The sequence below is a fragment of the Mobula birostris genome, chromosome 2 (genome assembly GCF_030028105.1).
Source record: "Mobula birostris isolate sMobBir1 chromosome 2, sMobBir1.hap1, whole genome shotgun sequence".
NCBI lineage: Eukaryota > Metazoa > Chordata > Chondrichthyes > Myliobatiformes > Myliobatidae > Mobula > Mobula birostris.
Window position 1 is genome coordinate 28,116,125 of NC_092371.1, and position 18,979 is coordinate 28,135,103.

At 43.7% G+C, this 18,979-nt stretch overlaps 1 protein-coding gene across 3 annotated transcripts; it reads right to left on the bottom strand.

The window, feature by feature from the left end:
* Positions 1 to 1,274: 1,274 nt before the first annotated feature.
* On the bottom strand, positions 1,275 to 16,022 carry LOC140185669 (cytochrome c oxidase subunit 4 isoform 1, mitochondrial-like). Of its 3 annotated transcripts, none has more exons than XM_072239160.1 (5): positions 15,911 to 16,022; positions 10,196 to 10,286; positions 7,639 to 7,803; positions 6,912 to 7,043; positions 1,275 to 1,594 (listed from the first exon to the last, which is right to left on the bottom strand). In XM_072239160.1, exons 2-5 carry the CDS (start codon positions 10,284 to 10,286, stop codon positions 1,458 to 1,460), a joined length of 525 nt encoding a protein of 174 aa, XP_072095261.1. In that variant the 5' UTR covers positions 15,911 to 16,022; the 3' UTR covers positions 1,275 to 1,457. The 3 variants fall into 3 exon arrangements, with proteins under 3 accessions (XP_072095261.1, XP_072095251.1, XP_072095272.1); XM_072239150.1 differs by having other exon boundaries at positions 15,906 to 16,022; XM_072239171.1 differs by lacking the exon at positions 15,911 to 16,022 and adding an exon at positions 15,733 to 15,825.
* Positions 16,023 to 18,979: the final 2,957 nt, after the last annotated feature.

The following is an 18,979-nucleotide window of genomic DNA, read 5'->3' on the forward strand; positions in this document are numbered from 1 at the left end:
AAAATGAACCACTTCACACTTATCTGGGTTGAACTCCATCTGCCACTTCTCAGCCCAGTTTTGCATCCTATCAATGTCCTGCTGTAACCTCTGACAGCCCTCAACACTATCCACATCTCCTCCAACCTTTGTGTCATCAGCAAATTTACTAACCCATTCCTTCACTTGCTCATCTAGGTCATTTATAAAAATCATGGAGTAGTGGTCATAGAAGATCCATTAGCCACACCACTGGTGACTGACCTCCATGCAGAATATAACCCGTCTACAACCAGTTTTAACTTGTGGCATTAGGCCTGCGGCTATAGCTGGGTACTCAGTGTGGCAGTTGGCAATCATGACCTGAAGGTGGGATCCTGGTTACTTTATCCAAGAAACCAATTGCAGCACCTGTACCTCTGGCTTTTTGCTTTTCATAGAAGGAAGAATCCATTTGGCTTGTATTTCCAATTCATTCCATCAGGCTTTTCTATAACACTCCATATTTTCAATAACAAATTCCTTTTAAAAACAGTTACACACAGAAAATGCTGGAGGAACTCACCAGGTCAGGCAGCACAGGTGGAAAGGAATAGAGTTGACATTTCAACATGTAATTTGATTCCCTCTGGAGGATTAAGATGGCCCCCAGCAGAGTGAGCCCAGACCTTTTTAGCCATGACTTGATAATAATTGTTGCAGGTGGATTGTTGGAGCAGTTAATTTATGCCAGGTTCACATTTACAGGTGATTATTTACTTAAAGAGTGTCATTGGTTCTGGGGTTGTACATACTGGAGTTTATAATAGGGGAGGAGGAGAGAAAGGCCAAATCTCATTAGAAGGCCTACAGAGGATGTTTCCTACAGTGGGGGAAATCTAGGATTAGGGGGCACAATCTCAGAATGCAAGGATGTCCCTTTTTTGGAGGAATTTATTTAGCCAAAGGGTGCTGAATCTGGTATGCACTGCCACAGATGGCCGTGGAGGCTGAGTGATTGGGTGTAATTAAAGAGGAGGTCGACACGTTTAGTAAGGACATCACAGGTTATGGGGAGGAGGAAAGGGAATGGGGCTGAAAGGGATAATAAATAGGCAATATTGAATGGCCTAATTCTGCTCCAAAGTCTTATGCTTAAAATAATCACACCTCAGAGTCCACCTACTACTGTGTCCATGTGTGAATGGAAAGAAAAGTGCAAGTTCATGGATACCCCACCAAGAAGGGCTGTTTTAATTGACAACATCCATTCCGTGAATTGTGCTGGCAATATTTACCATACTTCAGCAACAGTATTTTGTAAGAGCAACCTTTATTATAAGTTGCATTATAAATGCTATGACATTTCACTATTTAAATGCTGCTTAGGGCATTTGTGATTATTTTACATTTTACTTTGAAACTGGCAGGATGAAGGTTGGCCATGTAGAACAGTTCCAGTGGTGAGTGAGGATCTGCTGGCGCCGGACTGAAGATGATCACTTCTTCCACTCGTTCTTCTCGTAATCCCATTTGGAGGCGAATCCCTCGATAGGATTCATCTGCATGTCCAACATTCTCTTGGCTTGCTTTTCCTGCCACTCCGCACTGAAGGTTTGTGGTCGATCAGGATAAACTGAATGATAAACAGGAAAGCATAATTAATCCACAGCAAGAACTGCACAGCTTTCACCCAGCACCATCACCTCTGTCGGGCACCAAAGGGAAAGAGCTACCATTCCAGGAAGATTAATAAATGGGATCACTGAAAGCATTTTGGGGGGAGAAGTATTATTTTTGTAAAAAAGTGAAGTTAGGCTACAGAAAGTTTGCAGAGACTGGAGCAGCCCTGATGTCATGTGATCATGTGTCAGCTAGGACAGGTACAGGTCAATGGGACTAGGCATGACAAGATGGGCCAAAGCACCTGTTTGTGCTGTCATGCTGTACAGCTCTAAGGAATCAGTGACTTGCAAGTTAATAGACTGGCATGGGGAAGAAATAGCCTGACACACAAAAACTAGTTCAATTTACACACGAACAGTTTGCCAGAAATGCCTTGCTTTGTTTTGGATTTGTAACAGGTGCAGTATCTTGCTTTTACGACAATGGTTACAACTCAGAATGGGGCCAAACATCCTTTGCTCCAATACACAGGATCATAAGTGGCTTCAGAGGGTTGTACACTTAGCCATTCACCATCATTGAGGTCCTTCGCCATCCAGGACATCCCTCTTCTCATTACTACCACCAGGGAGATGGTACAGTAGCCTGAAAACCCACACTCAACATTTTAGGAACAGCTTCTTCCACTCTGCCATCAGATCTCTGAAGAGTTTATTCCACGCTGCCATCAGATCTCTGAAGAGTTTATGAACGCTACTTCGTGCTTCAATTCTGCACTTTACTTTTATGGTAACTCGTTATGCCTGCACTGAACTTGTGTCACAAAACAAATTTCACGACTAATGTAAGTGCAATAAACCTGATTCCTGATCTGCTAAAAGTGTAAATAAGGATAGAAGACAAAACTCATACCTGCTTTGCAATTTAAAGCACTTCCAACGATCTACTGATCTGAAATATGAACAGTTTCTCCCTGTACAATTACTGCCCAACCCAAGTATTTCCGATTTGCAGCATTGGCAGCGTTTTCTTGGCCTGAGTCACACTGGTGCCAGCCACAGTAAATAAGCCAAGGGAGAATGTCAGAGCCACTGCCTTGGTCTTAAGTACTTGTGAGCAGTAAGAGCAACAATGGCAAGGATGATCCAACCTACAAATGCCCCTCAATTCCCAGTCCCCTGTCAGAGGCTAATAACATGGCAGTGAGAACAGCAGTTAAAAGTAATGTTAGAGGTCTTAACCAGACACAGTCAGCTTCTACCAGTGTTTGGAACCAGAGTAACAACATTAATACACAAGCTGTTTTACAGGCCACCAGTTAACACAGAGGTAAAAGTGAAGACATAACAACAGGAATTGCTAACTAAATGCCGACCAGCCAAATTTGTGGGTTGGCAACCCAGATTAAACGAAGCAATCTTGGTTGGAATGTTTAGACAACAGGCCCATTGACAACAAATGACAGCCCCAGTGGGAATGTGCTGAGGTCAAAACTGCACATCGTTCCACCCCTGGCCTTGCCACTGAAGACAGGGGCTTGTGTGAATGATGAGTGGGTGGGGTGGGGGAGAGCAGATACACATCAGACCTGGCCATTCACCTTTACACCACCAGCCTTGGCTGGCAGCTGCAGTGTAGCCCTAATCACTGCAAAGAAGTCACTAATCTTCACTTAAGTGGTGAGATTAGACATTCCTTTTGCTAATTTCATTTCAGAGTTTTCACAATCTTAGAGCCAGTTAAGGATATCAAATCAGATGTTTGTGAAGGGAGCCCCACAGCACCTTGTAGATGGCAATGCATAAGTGCTAGTGCAGGTGCCAACTGTGATCAGTGTGATGATCCAACCATTCTAGGAAACTGCACTGTAATGTTTGTTAACACCAACAACCTGCCTAACCTCTAGGCAGAACACAACCCAAACAGTTTAGAGAATTCCAATTCCATGGTGTATGCACGAACACAGGGCAGGCCTAGGCAATATAGAAATTAAATCAACAATAGTTAATCTGGTCGTTTTCAATCCTGAAGTAGCCAGAATCAATGGTAACACTAGAAGAGACACAGACAGCAGGACTGAGAGACGTACAAATGAGAACCAGACACTTGGCAAAAAAAAGTCATCACGAGAAAACCAGCAGTAAGTTCATTACCAGAGAGTGTCACCTGACTATGTAACAAGTCATGAGACACTGTATTGCTACGCTGTGTTTATGTGATACAGAGAGGCTAAAAAGCAAACTACTGGAAACACGTCAGAAGACAGGCAGCATCTGTGAACAAAGAGTTAATGTTTCAGACCTTTACATCTGGGACGTGCTGTTTTCTCATTATCATCAATGAGGAAGTACAGGACCCTGAAGGCACACACTCAATGCTTTAACAATTGTTTCTTCTCTACCATATGATTTTTGAACAATCAATAAACCAAATCTCACTATTCCTCTTGCATTACTTATTGTTATTGTAACTTACAGTAATTCATTATGCTTGCACTATATTGTTGCCACAAAACAGCAAATTCCATGGCTTTTATCAGTGAGAATAAACCCCATTATAATCTGAGCCACTTTGTTAGAATTTCCACATGATACCAAGACTGGGGGTGCAGTCAACAGCAAGGAAGACTATAATGGATTGCAGTGGGATCTGGACCAGCTGGAAAAATAGTAGATGGAATTTAGAGCAGGCAAGTGAGAGGTGTTGCTCTTCTGCAGGACCAACCGGGGTGGGTCTCATAAACAGTTAATGGTGGGGAGTGCGGCAGAACAAAGGGCCGAGACCCTTCCCGAAACATCGACTGTACCTCTTCCTATAGATGCTGCCTAGCCTGCTGCGTTCACCAGCATTTTTTGCGTGTGTCACAGGTAGATATGGTTGTAAAGAAAGCTTTTGGCATTGGCATATTGGCCTTCATAAATCAAAATATTGAGTATAGGAGATGGGATGTTATGTTGAAGTTCTACAAGACATTGGTGAGGCCTAATTTGAAGTATTGTGTAGAGTTTTGGTCACGTACCTACAGGAAAGATGTGAATAAGTTTGAAAACAAAATACAGAGAACACTTACAAGGATGTTGCTGGGTCTGGAGGGCCTGAGTTTTAAGGAAAGGTTAGGACTTTATTCCTTGGAACACAGAAGACTGGAAGGAGATTTGATAGAGGTATACAAAATTTTGAGGGGTATAGATACGGTAAATAAAGGCAAGGCTTTTTCCACTGAGGTTGGGTGGGACTACAACTAGAGGTCATAGGTTAAGGGTGAAAAGTTTAAGGGAACATAAGGGGAATCCTCTTCACTCAGAGGGTTGTGAGAGTGTGGAATGGGCTGCCAGTGCAAGTGGTGCATGCGAGCCTGATTTCAGTGTTTAAGCAAAGTTTGGATAGGCACATACACAGTCAGGGTACAGAGGGCTACAGTCCCAGTGCAGGTCAACGGGAGTAGGAAGTTCAAATGGTCCAAAGACTAAATGAGCCAAAGGGCCTGTTTCTGTGCTGCTGTGTTCTACAAGTCTACAGGGGATGGGGTGACAGCCTGGCCAGGAAAGCTCTGGAATACTAAGTTTTATGGTGAAGGTTTCAGAAAGAAAGGAGTCAGAGCAATACAGTACTGAAACAGGCCCTTTGGCTCATCTAGTCCACGAAGAACTATTATTCTGCCTACTCCCATCAATCTGCATCTGGATTAAAGTCCTCCAAGCCCTCCCATCTATATACCTGTCCAAACTGCACTTAAATGTTGAAATAGAATCTACATTCACAGCTGCCATCGGCAGCTCGTTCCACACTCACGCCACCCAAGTGAAGAGGTTCCCTTCATGTTCCCCTTAAACATTTCACCTTTCACCCTTACTTATAACCTCTAGTTCTAATCTCACCCAACCTCAGTGGAAAAAACCTCATTCTCCCATGCTCCAAAGGAATAAAGTCCTAGCCTATTCATTCAATCCTTCCCTACAACTCAGGTCCTCAAGTCCCAGCAACATCATTGTAAATTTTCTCTGTACTATTTCAATTTATTGGCATCTTTCCTGCAAGTAGATGACCACAACACACAATACTCCAGCTTAAGTCTCACCAACATCTTATACATCTTCAACGTCCCAACCCCTGTACTCACTTTGATTAATGAAGGCCAATGTGCCATTTCATTTTCCAATTTTCAGCCCATTTTTCTAGATCCCACTGCATGCTTTGATAGCCTTCCCCACTGTTCACTATTCCCCAACTCTTGGTGTCATCCACAAATTTGCTGATCCAGTTTGCATTATCACCCAGACCATTGACAGAGGTGACAAAACAAAAAAAAGACCCAGCATGGATCCCTGCAGCATACCACTAGTCACAGGCCTCCAGCCAGAGCCTGGACAGGATTGAGGGGCGATGTTGTAAATATGGAAGACAACAGTGTCGACAATGAGAATGACTTTGGAAGCTTGGTTCTGAATTAAATAGAATACCAAGCTACCAAAGAGTTTGGTTCAGCCGTGTTTTTGGGGATGGTCTAGACTCTAGGTTTACTAGAGAAGCAATGGAGTTTGTGACACAAACCAAAAAATAACGGCTTTTGTTTATTCTAAATTTTACTCCATGAATATTTCTGCAGATTCAGAACTGGACATTAGCAAGGCAGTTTAACAATAAAGGAGGGGCATTTCTAGATCCACATGGAAATAGTCACAGTCTTTGGTGGTGTCAGGGGACAGGATACACAGGACTACTAGCACAGGGACAAAGAATGCATGGGGCACAGTGTCTTTGATATCTCGTGTCCATGTCCAGTGTCCATGATAATCTCAAGCTGTCCTGTAGTTTCCCCCAGCCCCCCCATCTGATCAAGTAATTAATTACAGTTCTTGTAGTAAAGTAGGAAAAACTAAAATTTCTCCTTTACACACCTGGATGATACTATTATCAATGACAAAACAACCAGATCACTGAGAGGTTGGTTGAAAGAAATGCCACGCTGCCTCTAAACAAGGCCATGAAATTATTTGCGCCCACTGAGAAGCTCCCTTGGGTTGGTTTACAGGCAGAGCTTTGACAATGCAGAATATTGGCCTGGATTTTGTGCCAAAGTTCACGATCTCAGCTGAGAGTGAGCAAGCACTTTCAACTATACACTGATTAAACATCCTCAAACGGAAACCGAACAGCACTCAATCCCAAACCACAGGCATGTTCTGAAGCCCCAGTCGGCAGCTGTTAGCGCCATACATGGCCTAGTGCTTGAACCTGTCACCAAGCAAGTCAGAGTGAAAAAATTCTACTTCTCCCAATTAATCTTGTAATTTGTAAAGTCTGCTTATGGCAGGAGACTCACTCACCGTAGTACCGCTGCCACAACACGATCAGGCCAGCAAATCCGATGAAAACAAACACACCACCCACCACAGACTTCCACTCATTGCTCACTTTGTTCATCTCCGTATAGGTCTGGTTGAAAGCAATACGATACACTAATGTAAAACAAAAACAGAGTCAATCAATAATGTATTAACTGAATCGAAACCCTCCTCTTGGTGATTAATTAGACAGTTTTTTGGGATAAAAAAGAAAATCCATTTTCTGAACTGCAAAGAACTGTGAGGGTTCTAGGGGCCATTGTCTGTCTTTAAAGTCATTAAAAGTTTGAGGTCGTTCCTCAACATGCCTCTCTGCTGTTTCACTGATGGACCCAATCTTACCCAGGGCCTTCTCCCTCCTAGGAGAACTGGCACAATTTGGTGTGTAAAATCTCCCCAATCTTCCCTCATCCAGAAACGATAATGACATCACCAACTGAGTCATAAAAACAGTTTAGCCTGCTCATCTGATGTACTGTTGAATCCTGCTGAGACCAAGGGACCAGGCAGTATCTGAGCCTTTATTATCTGGGGATGTTGCAACTCTGGGTCCTAGTGGGCACAGCCAATTCACTCCAGAACTGAACTATTAGCTTCATTCCAAAATGCAGTTTGAGCAACTGCTCTACCCCAGACTAGGCAGAAGGACACTCCTCCCATTTGTGGAGTGAATCTCAAGTCATTTGCCAAGTGGCTCAGGTTCACTTACATGCGACTTTCTCTTCATTGGTCAGATCTGTCCACGAGCTCTTCTCTTTTTCTTTCAGGGCCTTCTGCTCTGCGCTCAACTTCGTAAAGTAGGGAATATCGGGGAGTGGTGTATCCTTCCTGTCACAGTACATCGGCAGTGACATGTCTTCCTGTTTAACAACCTCTGAAATAATAACGTGCAAAGATGTTAGTGTACCATACACTGCGAGTACCACCCTCTATCTGACAATCTATGGCGGCCTCCTCTCATCCTCTGTTATTGTCTGCCTTGTGCTCTGTATTTCTTCCATCCACAATCTATAATTGTTCCAACCACAATCCCATGTAGAGTAAACATCCTGGAGGGAAACTACACCGATGAACTCAAACCTACCCCACCGGTGTAAGCAGAAATGCTTTTTCAAATAGTCGTCCTATTAACTGTTTCTCTTCTATAGATGCTGTCTGATCTGCCGAGTATTTCCAGCATTTTCTGTTTTACTTCTGATTTCCAAAATTCACACTTTTACATACACAAATTATTTTAGAGTGTGTAATAGGGTAGCTGAAGCTTTACTTTGTGTCCATTCTGCCCTGCAGCTGCTCAGTAACTCGGCAGTGCTGTGCCTTCATAGCTCTGTATTGCTAATGACATCCTGCTCCACAGTAAAAACACCCCTCACTGGACTCAAATTGTAAATGAAAGCAAGTGTAGATCTTGGAAAAGTAGATGCTCTGGAGGTAGACTTGCTTCAATCAGGCCTATAGGAAGGAGGTAAAATCAAATCCAGCAATCCAACAGCTGATTGTTGGATGATATTCAGTATCTATCAGGATCAGTCACAACAAAGTGTATCGGCAAGTGGTGGCCACATCTGTCAAGAGTGAATCAGGTAAACTGCTCTTCCCTGGCACTGGTTTGGCTTCCCCATATTCAGTTACCAGATCATAAGACATAACAGCAGAATTAGGCCAGTCGGTCAGCTGATTTATTTTTCTCCCTCAACTTGTTCTCCTGCCTTCTTCCTGTAACCTTTGACACCCTTCCCGATCCAAGAACCTATCATCCTCTGCTTTAAATATAGCCTATGATTCAGACCCCATTGTCATTTGTGGTAATGAATTCCAGATTCTCATAGTTCAAAGTAAATTTATTATCACATTTACTACCATATACTACCCTGAGATTCATCTTCTCGCAGGTATTCACAGCAAATACAAAGGAACGCAACACAATCAATTTTTAAAAGATTGCAAAAGCAGACAAACAACCAACTTGCAAAAGACAATAAATTGTGCAAAAACAAAAAAAGAAAGCTAATAATAATAAATATTGCGAACGTGAGCTGCAGGGTCCAAGAAGGTGAGCCCATAGGATGTGGAATCAGTTGAGTGTTGGGGAGGAGTGAAGTTATCCACTTAGTTCAGCAGCCTGATGGTTGAGGGGAAGAACTGTTCCTGAACCTGCTGGTTTGGTTCTTGGAGCTTCCATACCTCTTTCCCAATGGCAGCAGTGAGAAGAGAGCATGGTCTCTTCTAAGTTTGATGACTGAGTAGAAAAGCAAATTATGCAGTGACTGCAGAAAGATGTAGACAAGTTGAGTAAGTGGGCAAGAAATTGTCAGATGGAGTCCACATTGATAAATGTGAGGACATTCACTTTGGAACGAAAAGTAGAAGATCAAATATCTAAACTGTGAAATACTATTGTAGCATACTATTGCAGAGGAGCTTGGGAGTGCTTGTATATGAATTATAAAAGCTTGGTTTGCAGGTGCAACAATGTCAGTATGGCAAATAGATTTTTTTCCTTTTTTATTATTTAGAGATACAGCACAGTTAACAGGCACTTCTGGCCCAATAAGTCCCTCCTGCCACATTACACTTACTAACCAGCACATCTTTGGAATGTGGGAGGAAAACGGAGCACCCGGAGAAAACCCACTCAATCACGGGGAGAATGTACAAACTCTTTACAGAGAGAAGTGGAATTGAACACAGGTCCTGGCACTGAGTAGAGTTACACTAACCACAAGGCTACCGTACCACCCTATGTTGGCCTTCATTGCTGGAGAGGTTGAATTTAAAGAGCAGGGGGTTAAGCTGCAACTGTACAGGGATCTGGTGAGATCTCATTTTGGGAGTATTATTATGTGCAGTGAATCTGTGCAATTCTTCACCCAGGAAAGTAGCAAAGGCCACCCCATTAAATACACTTAAGACACAGATAGATTTTTGCATAGGAGATAAGGCACTTATGGAGAAAGGGCTGGTAGGCAGAAATGGATTAGCCCTGATCTTAATGAATGTGGGGCAGGCTCAGCTGGCCAGATGGCTACTCCTGCTCACATTTCTTATGTTCTTAGAGGCGAGTAAACCACAAACAATCACAACCCAGTAATTTTATCACCTTAATTCATCCCAAAGTTCTATCCCTTTTTGCTGTGGTAGCTCTTAAACTACATTGTTCATTCACTACCTGACTGGTCCCATTGACCACAGTATTCAAAACTTGCCGGTCTGGTCATACTCCAGTGACTCAAAATCAGTGGTGGTGTGGATGCAAGAGTGCTTACCATGTCCATGAACTGCTCGAACGCAAGCAGCTGATAATAGGCTCCGCGCCTTCAGGAGGTTAGCCCCTCGAAACACAGAAAGCCCCAACATCTGCAAACAAACAGTACATTTGGTTATAGAGACAGGTTCCATTCTAAGTGGAACTGTGAAGACTTGAGTTTCAACAGGAATCGTTTAAGAGCTGTTGGAATGACGAATTTGGTTAATTTTCCTACTGGACAGTCAACTCAACCCCCCCCCCCACCAACCCCCTTCCCAAATATTGTCCATTGCTGAATCACATTTTTCATGGGACTTAAGGGGGCTTCAAGTCCTTGGTGAGCTGTGTCGGCAGTGAGCTTGCCCATTATAGCGAACAACCACTATGAACGTAGGACACTACAGCACAGTGCAGACCCCTCTGCCCACAATGCTGTGCCAACCTCTTAATCTACTCTAAAATCAATCTAACACTTCCCTCCCACATAGCCCTCCAGTTTTCTTTCATCTATACGAGTCTAAAAGTCTCTTAAATGTCCCTAATGTGTCTGCTCTACCACCCCAGTAGTGTGTGTTCCACACCCCCACCACTTGCTCGGTAAAAAAAGGTATCTCTAACATCCTCCCATATACTTTCCTCTAATCACTTTAAAATCAAGTCTCCTCCCCGCCATATTAGCCATTTCTGCCCTGGGAAAAAGTCTCTGGCTGTCCACTTGATCTATGCCTCTTATCATCTTGTACATCTTTATCAAGTCCCCTCTCATCCTCCTTCACTCCAAAGAGGAAAAACCCTAGCTCGCTCAACCTATCCTCATAAGACATGTTCTCCAATCCAGCCAGCATGCTGGTAAATCTCCTCTGCACCTCTAAAGGTACATCCTTTCTATAACGAGGCAACCAGAAATGAACACAATATTCCAAGTATGGTCTAACCAGGCTTTTATACACCTGCAATCCTTGCTGACCCAGAATTTTATCAATACAATCACTCTGAGCACCGGTGCCCTACAAGGCTGTGTACTCAGCCCCCTGCTGTACTCACTGTACACCCATGATTGTGTAGCAAAGTTTCCATCAAACTCAATATATAAGTTTGCTGATGACTCAACAATTGTAGGCCATATCTCGGGTAATGATGAGTCTGAGTACAGAGAGGAAATTAAGAACCTGGTGGCATGGTGCAAAGACAATAACCTATCCCTCAACGTCAGCAAGACGAAGGAATTGGTTGTTGACTTCAGGAGTAGCAGACTGCACGACCCAATTTACATCGGTGGTGCGCAAGTGGAACAGGTCAAAAGCTTTAAGTTCCTCAGGGTCAATATCACAAATGACCTGAGTTGGTCCAACCAAACAGAGTCCACTGCCAAGAAGGCCCACCAGCACCTTTACTTCCTGAGAAAACTGAAGAAATTTGGCCTGTCCCCTAAAACCCTCACTAATTCTTATAGATGCACCGTAGAAAGCATTCTTCTAGGGTACATCACAACCTGGTATGGAAGCTGTCCTGTCCAAGACCGAAAGAAGCTGCAGAAGATTGTGAACACAGCACATCACACAAACCAATCTTCCATCCTTGGACTCACTTTACACCGCACGCTGTCAGAGCAGTGCTGCCGGGATAATCAAGGACACGACCCACCCAGCCAACACACTTTTCGTCCCTCTTCCCTCTGGGAGAAGGCTCAGGAGCTTGAAGACTCGTACGACCAGATTTGGGAACAGCTTCTTTCCAACTGTGATAAGACTGCTGAACGGATCCTGACCCGGATCTGGGCCTTACCCTCCAAATATCCGGACCTGCATCTTGGTTTTTTTTTGCACTACCTTACTTTCCATTTTTCTATTTTCTAATTAAAATTTATAATTTAAATTTTTAATATTTACTATCGATTTGTAATCCAGGGAGCGAGAAGCTCAGGATCAAATATCGCTATGATGATTGTACATTCTAGTATCAATTGTTTGGCGACAATAAGTATAAAACCACCGAGTTTCACTGTGCACTTCTCCTGCTGTGGGTATTCCTAAGTTTGGGAGCAGACTGGTGACTGTACAGAAAGAGTTAAATTTGAGTAGATACCGGAGGGAAACATGTTCGTTTAGGAAACTGAAGATGATTCTGCAGATGCAGATATTGCCTGTTACTGTCCCATGGGAACGTATTCAATCAAGGGATCTTGAATGGTATAAAAAGGGACCATTTCTTTGCAAGGGGCAATCTTCTCTTCAGTTGGGTTGTGACCAGTGCCAAGAGATAGAAAGAAGGACAAATAGAGAGAGAGCAAAAGCTATTGGACACTTGCGCTTCTCTCCAGCAGAATATTGTGTAGCATGATTTGGTGATTTGTATTATTTTTGTCCTTTTCACTGCACCATTAACCATTTTTTTCTTTTTTGTCTTTCATTATACAATTGGCACAGGTTGGCAGGATTCAGTACAATGTTCAACAAACAGAATGTTCCCACAGGTGGGGCAGAGTTTACGGTAGCAGGATAGTCGGACAACACCGATGGTTTTAGAAAATGGCCAATGTATTGTTTGTGTTTGGCCCTCCTACACGTTAGAGAGCCGAGATGGACAGCAACAGTGGTAACATCCCAGGTATAATCGCCACTTTGTTAAATGACGCAGAGTTTCTCCAAACAGGAGGAACGGCCACCAAGAACGCCATCACGTTAACGCAATGGACTGTCAAAGCTAAAACCCAGCAAACCCCCCAAGGAAGAAGGATCTAGCAAGGCTAAGGGATCAGGATCAGGATCCACATCCCATCAAAATAAGGTTGTTAATGACTAAGGGTTGGACCCCGAAAGCTGGGATAGCAATACTTAGTCTGATGCTAACACTTGGGTGTGATGTCTCACTATCGCACAAAGAAATGGCCTTTTTTTAATACTCTGCAAGACCCCTTACTCTAATACTTTCCCACGAAACAGTGACAGGCAGTATCAGCACCTGCAGAATTATCTTTCCTTTCCCAGACAAACACTTTTCTCCCCATTATCTACTCTCAGGGCTGCAGACTGGTACTCACACTAAGTTTACAGAATGTTTTAAGAACTTTGAATGGATGACCACCCTGGCACCTTAAACTCCATCCTGCCAAAGGGAGCATCCTGTTGTTTGCAGAACATTGTGCTGAATCCTACCAACTGTACCAATTGTGTACGAAAATATTTCAATTCCTTCCTTGTTCTTTTCCAATTCAGCAACAAGAGGTACCCACAAAGGAGACACTTGGAATTACTTTATTAGACTAATATAAAAGATGAATATTGAAAGAGAAAAATGACTAATGACCAAAGTTAAGATGATGCTAAACGGCAACTCCTTTGCTTGCATCTTCGGAAACAGCCCTATTTCCATCTTTAATATCTTTATTTTTCCCTTTCAGGGTTCTTTTGAAGACAGTGACTTGGAGTTACACACTGACTTCAGTCCTTTGCGGGAATGGGACCCGTTCTCAGGGTTCAGGACTGGCCATTGTTCGGCACACCATGTTCAGCCCAAGAGTCCAGCTCGTATTCGGAAGCCTAAGATCTCGGGGCTCTGGAGATGGGCAGATCGAGGATTGGTGTCACGGCAGGAAACTTGTGTGTCATTGGGATATCTGCTGTGGGCCCAAAGACCTGGGATCTTTGCGATCTTCAGGCACAGAGCTTGAAAAAAGTGACGTAGCAGACTTTTAACATCGTAAACCAGTGAGTTGTTTGTTACGTCTCCCCACTCGCTAGGAAATTGAAGACACCTTTTTCTCCGGAGAAAGAATCTGCAGCATGTCGAATGCCGGGCATAATGCGAAGTCTTTGGGGTAAATGCACTTTGCTATAGCTTTGCTCACGCTTGGGCGCTTGGTGAGGGTGCCAATGCTTGCTACTTTTTGCCGGTGGCAGGGGGTGGGGGGGGGGAATCGTTGCTCGCTGCTGTTTACGCACGGGAGGGAGGGAAGCTGAGGGGGGGGGGACTTTGGGGTTCTTACGTTTATCTGTCGTTCATTCTTTGGGGCACTTCTCTGCTTTCCTGGATGTTTGCAAAGAAAAAGCATTTCAGGATGTATATTGTATACATTTCACTGACATTGAATTGGACCTTTCAACCTTTGATTTAAAGAAACAAAATTAATACTTATCACCCAATCACTAAACTACGCTACACAATATTTTGCTGGAGGAAAGTACAAGTGTCCAACAGCTTTTGCAGTCTCTGTGTCCTTGTCTCTATCTCTTAGCACTAGCCGTAATCCAACCAAAGAAAAGAAATTTGCACAAAGAAATTGCCCCTTTTTATACCCATCAAGACCACTTTCACAAATACTTTCCAATGAGACAGTACCTGCACCTGCAGATTCATCTTCCCTTCCACAGAGAAACATGTTTTTCCCCATTATCTACTCTGAGCTGTAGACTAGTATTCACACTGTTTTCAAAATATTGCCACATACTGGTTCCCTTATATTTTCTCAAGACATTCCCATATTCCAGACTAACAACAGTTTGTCTTACAAACTTCTGTCACACATTTCCGCAGATACCACGGAGGTACCATATTTAACTCTCTCCTTACACCCATAACGGGATACCCTACAAGTTTTGGTGTCACGGTCAACTTGTCATCAATCACTTTCCCACTCCCTACATTTCATAAATACAAACTCAAGAAAATTAAAAACACAAGAGAAAACAGAAAAGGTTAAACAGCGCTGAAACCTGACCGGCTCGGCGGTTTGGAACAATGTAACCGTGCCAGAAAGTAGTTAGTACCAGATGAGACTTTTCCCCATTGACAAATGATCACGAGGTTCCCATCGCCTGCGACCTTGTCGTGGCTCAGCTGCTGCGAGTCCAGTTACCGCGCGCTGCAATTTCGTGCCCTGCATTGAGGCCCAATCTCAGCACAACCACATCCCGGCGCACTCATCCCTCCCTTAGCCCATGAGCCCCACGTCACCTCTCCTCTTCTCCTATTCACCCGCTCTACACTAAACATACAGCAGTATATGCCCACGATGTAGTACCGACGTTTTAACCTACTTCGACATCAATCTACTATAACACCTCCCTCCCGCATAGCCTTCCAGCTTTCTTTCCTTCATCCATGTGTGTATCAAATATCTGGCTAATGTATCTGCCCCTGCCACCACGTTCCACGCACTCTGCTAAAAAAGAACTACCCCTGACACTCCATCAAGTACTTTAAAATTATACCTTCTCATATTAGCCAATTCCGCCCTGGTGAAAAACGCCTTATCAATATTTCTTACTAATACTTTGCTCACTGGCAATTCTCCCTCATTTCCTCTCAGCTGCTCAAGCTCTCTGTCCTTCATCATCACCAACTTCCCCACTCAGTCTTTTTTTCCCTGGTTCCCTTCTTCCTCCAGCCATCACTTTCACTCCCCTCCCCCCATCTTCCCCAAATCCCCTTTCCCAATTCTCTCACTGTTCGCTCCTCATTATCCTCACCTACTCCTTGACTCTCTGCTACTCTAACTTGTATATTAAATGAGAACCAGTACTCTGGGGGGAGGGGAGGGAGTGCGTCCGATCTGACCTCCAGCGCCGCGGGCCTTGGCCGGGGTAGCTCCGCGATCAAGGAACCAGAGGCGCCAGCTCACAGTCGGCCGCTCGACACAGCTCCGGCCGTGATTTGAACAGAGGGGGAAGGGGAGTAAGGGGGATCGGGGTAGCAGCTCCAGGCTGAACACCGAATTACCCTCCACTTACCGTACCTCTTCCTCTCCGGATGCAGGCAGCGGGCGGGGCTAGTGCCGGGTCACCGTGGCATCATGGGAGCTGTCGCCACAAACTTTTCCAAACTTTTCTCTTCGGCACCCCTCCCACGGAACGACTGACCCTGCACTTCTTAACGCGACATTGGGAACCAATAATATTGAGGGAAGGGGTTCAGTGTTTGTAGACCCTCCTCCACGGGGCTAGACGTTTATCGAGGCGGGATTGAACCGAGAGCGTGGGGCGGAGTCGGAACGCTACCGCAGTCCCTGCGTCAGCTGCTTCGCCTCTGTCCGAGCTGTTGCTGCTCTACAAACCTGAATTGGAATGGAGCCATGCATATCGCCACTCCCCTACTAACCGTAAAGAAAACCTCATTCACTTTCAGCTCATCTCCTAACCCGGCGGAATCGGGTGCTGAGGATTGTTAAATCAGAACCAACATGGCATTTGGTTTGCACATCACTGACGATAAATGGCTTGAGTAATGTTGAGAACCAACAGACATTGTGAATTAAAAAAAACGGAAAATGGAAACACTCTCAAAGTCAGCAACGTCTTCTGTGGAGAGAGAAACTGTGGAAACCGTCATCCGTCCTGAAATGTTAACTCCAGTTTGTCTCTTCACAGGTGCTGCTTAGTTCTGAGAACATTTTCTGTCGTCCACCCCCCACCCCCGCCCAAGTTTCATTGAGCGAAGAACACGGCTGCAAGACGGGGATTTTCTCCGTGCTTCAATAGCGCCACAGAGTCTTACTATCTAGCTGAGCGGGCAGATGGTTCGGGCCTTGCCTCCAGTAATGCCATATTGCCTTCAATGCTTCTCAGGAGCAGGTGTGCCCAAAGTGATTTTATAACCATGCGAGGAACCCACTGACGTACTGAGAGAATGTAGGTACGTTTAGCTTTAGGGTTATGTTTTTTCCCCTGAAAATCCCAAATTTGGTTTAATCCTTTACCAAAGACCAACAAATTGCCGCAGATATGGAGAGGAATCTGACTGTATCACGACCTGATTTAGAGACTCTTAAGAGGTTGTAAACTCAGCCAACTCCATCACGGGCAAAACTCGCACTACCATCAATGACATCTTCACAGGGCAGTGCCTCAAGAAGGGAGGAGGTACAGGAACCTGAAGACCCACATTCAATGTCTTAGTAACAGCTGTTTCCTCTCTTTGCTGAGCAATCCATAAACACTACCTTATTATTCCTCTTTTGCTGTTTATTTACTTATTGTAACTTTTAGTAATTTGCCTTTCACTGTGCTGCTGCCACAAAACAAGTTTCATGACATTTGTCAGTGATAATAAACCTGATTCTAAAATAAATCTTGAATAATTGATGACAAGAAACACTGCAGATGCTGGGATAGACCAACACACAAAATGCTGATGAATGGTCTTGGCCCCAAATGTAGACTGCTCATTACCCTTCATTGATGCTGCCTGACCTGTTGAGTTCCTCCAGTGGTTTCTGAGTTTCCAAATAATCGATTCTGTTTTGTAAAAATGAATATGAAGATGCATAATATTGATAGCCCTAGCATGAATCTGGTTCCCTGGTCATTGATTATGAGCACTCATTGACTCCCATCTCAGGGTGGAAAAGGCATTTTGAAACCTTGGTATTCTATTCCTGACCTAAACCTACTTCTAAGGACTCACTGTTAAAAAGACCACTCATTTTTATGTACATAAAGCATATTCAGCTTAGCCAATTTATTAGCTTCTAAAACCCTTGCAGTTTCATAATGTTCACCTGTCTATTCCCACATCTTCCATTTTCAAATCTGAGCTCATCTACTACTCTTGTACCAGTGTTCTTGGTTGCTCTGTCCCTCTCATACATCACCATGGGGCAGATTCCCTGTCAACAAACCATTTTTCTAAAATGCCCATCTTTGTGATCAAATCATTCAGTGAGAAAAGCATTTGTCTCTAAAGCCTCTTACTCCTTGGTGTTGCTTCCACTTGGTGTTAAGAGATGTGCCTCCTACCACAAAGGGTGAGTTCTGGAGTTTCACAGAGTCAGAGTTGCATAGCGCAGAAACCTGCCTTTTCAGCCCCATCATCCATGAGAATTCTAATGCCAGTCTGTGCTAATCCCATTAAGCCCAAAGCCTTTTCCTTCCTAATTATCTGTCCAAATGTCATTCAAATATAATACAAATACCTTTTAAATATAATAGCAACATTATTTCATTTAGCTGTATACATGTGTATAAATTTGAACTTGATAATTGTTGGAAGCTCTGTATGGAAAATCTTGCCCATGGGAGACCTTGTCAAAGGCCTTACTGAACTCCACATCAACCACATCATTTGAAGTGGTATCAAAAGACTATCTTTGATTAATTTCTCCTTTCAAAGTGCAACTTTAATCCTATCCTTCAATGTTTTCTAATAATGCTACCCCTAATAATTGATAAACTGGACTATAATTATTACTCACATGAGAAGATCTGCAGATACTAGCAGTCCAAAGCAACACGTACAAACTGCTGGAGGAAATCAGCAGCCAGGCTGCATCTTTGAAAATAAACAGTCGATGTTTCAGGCTGAATCTTTCATCAGGAGGTCTTGGCCCGAAACATTGACTGTTTACTCTCTTCCATAGATGCTGCCTGGCCTGCTGAATTCCTCCAGCATTTTGTGTGTGTTGCTATAATTATTCCTGCCCTTCATGAATAAAGGAAGCACATCCACTGTCATCTACTCATCTGCCACATCACTTGTGACAAGTAAAGATTTAAAATTCTGAGCCCCAACAAACTCATCTCCCAGGGTACCTGGTGTATGATCTCCAACATTACGTTATCCAACATAAATACGTCCTAAGAATTTTACCATTTTATAGAGTCATGGTGTCGTACAGCACAGAACTGACCTCTTCGGTGAACCATGTCCATACCAACTCTTTTGCCCATCTATTATGATCTCATTTACCCACCATATCCTTCTGTGCCTATCTTATCCAACTGCCTGTCTGAATGTCTTCTCCTTTAAAATTCACTCCACTCTGCTCCCTTTCAGAATGTCTTTAGAATTTGCAAATTTGACTCAGATG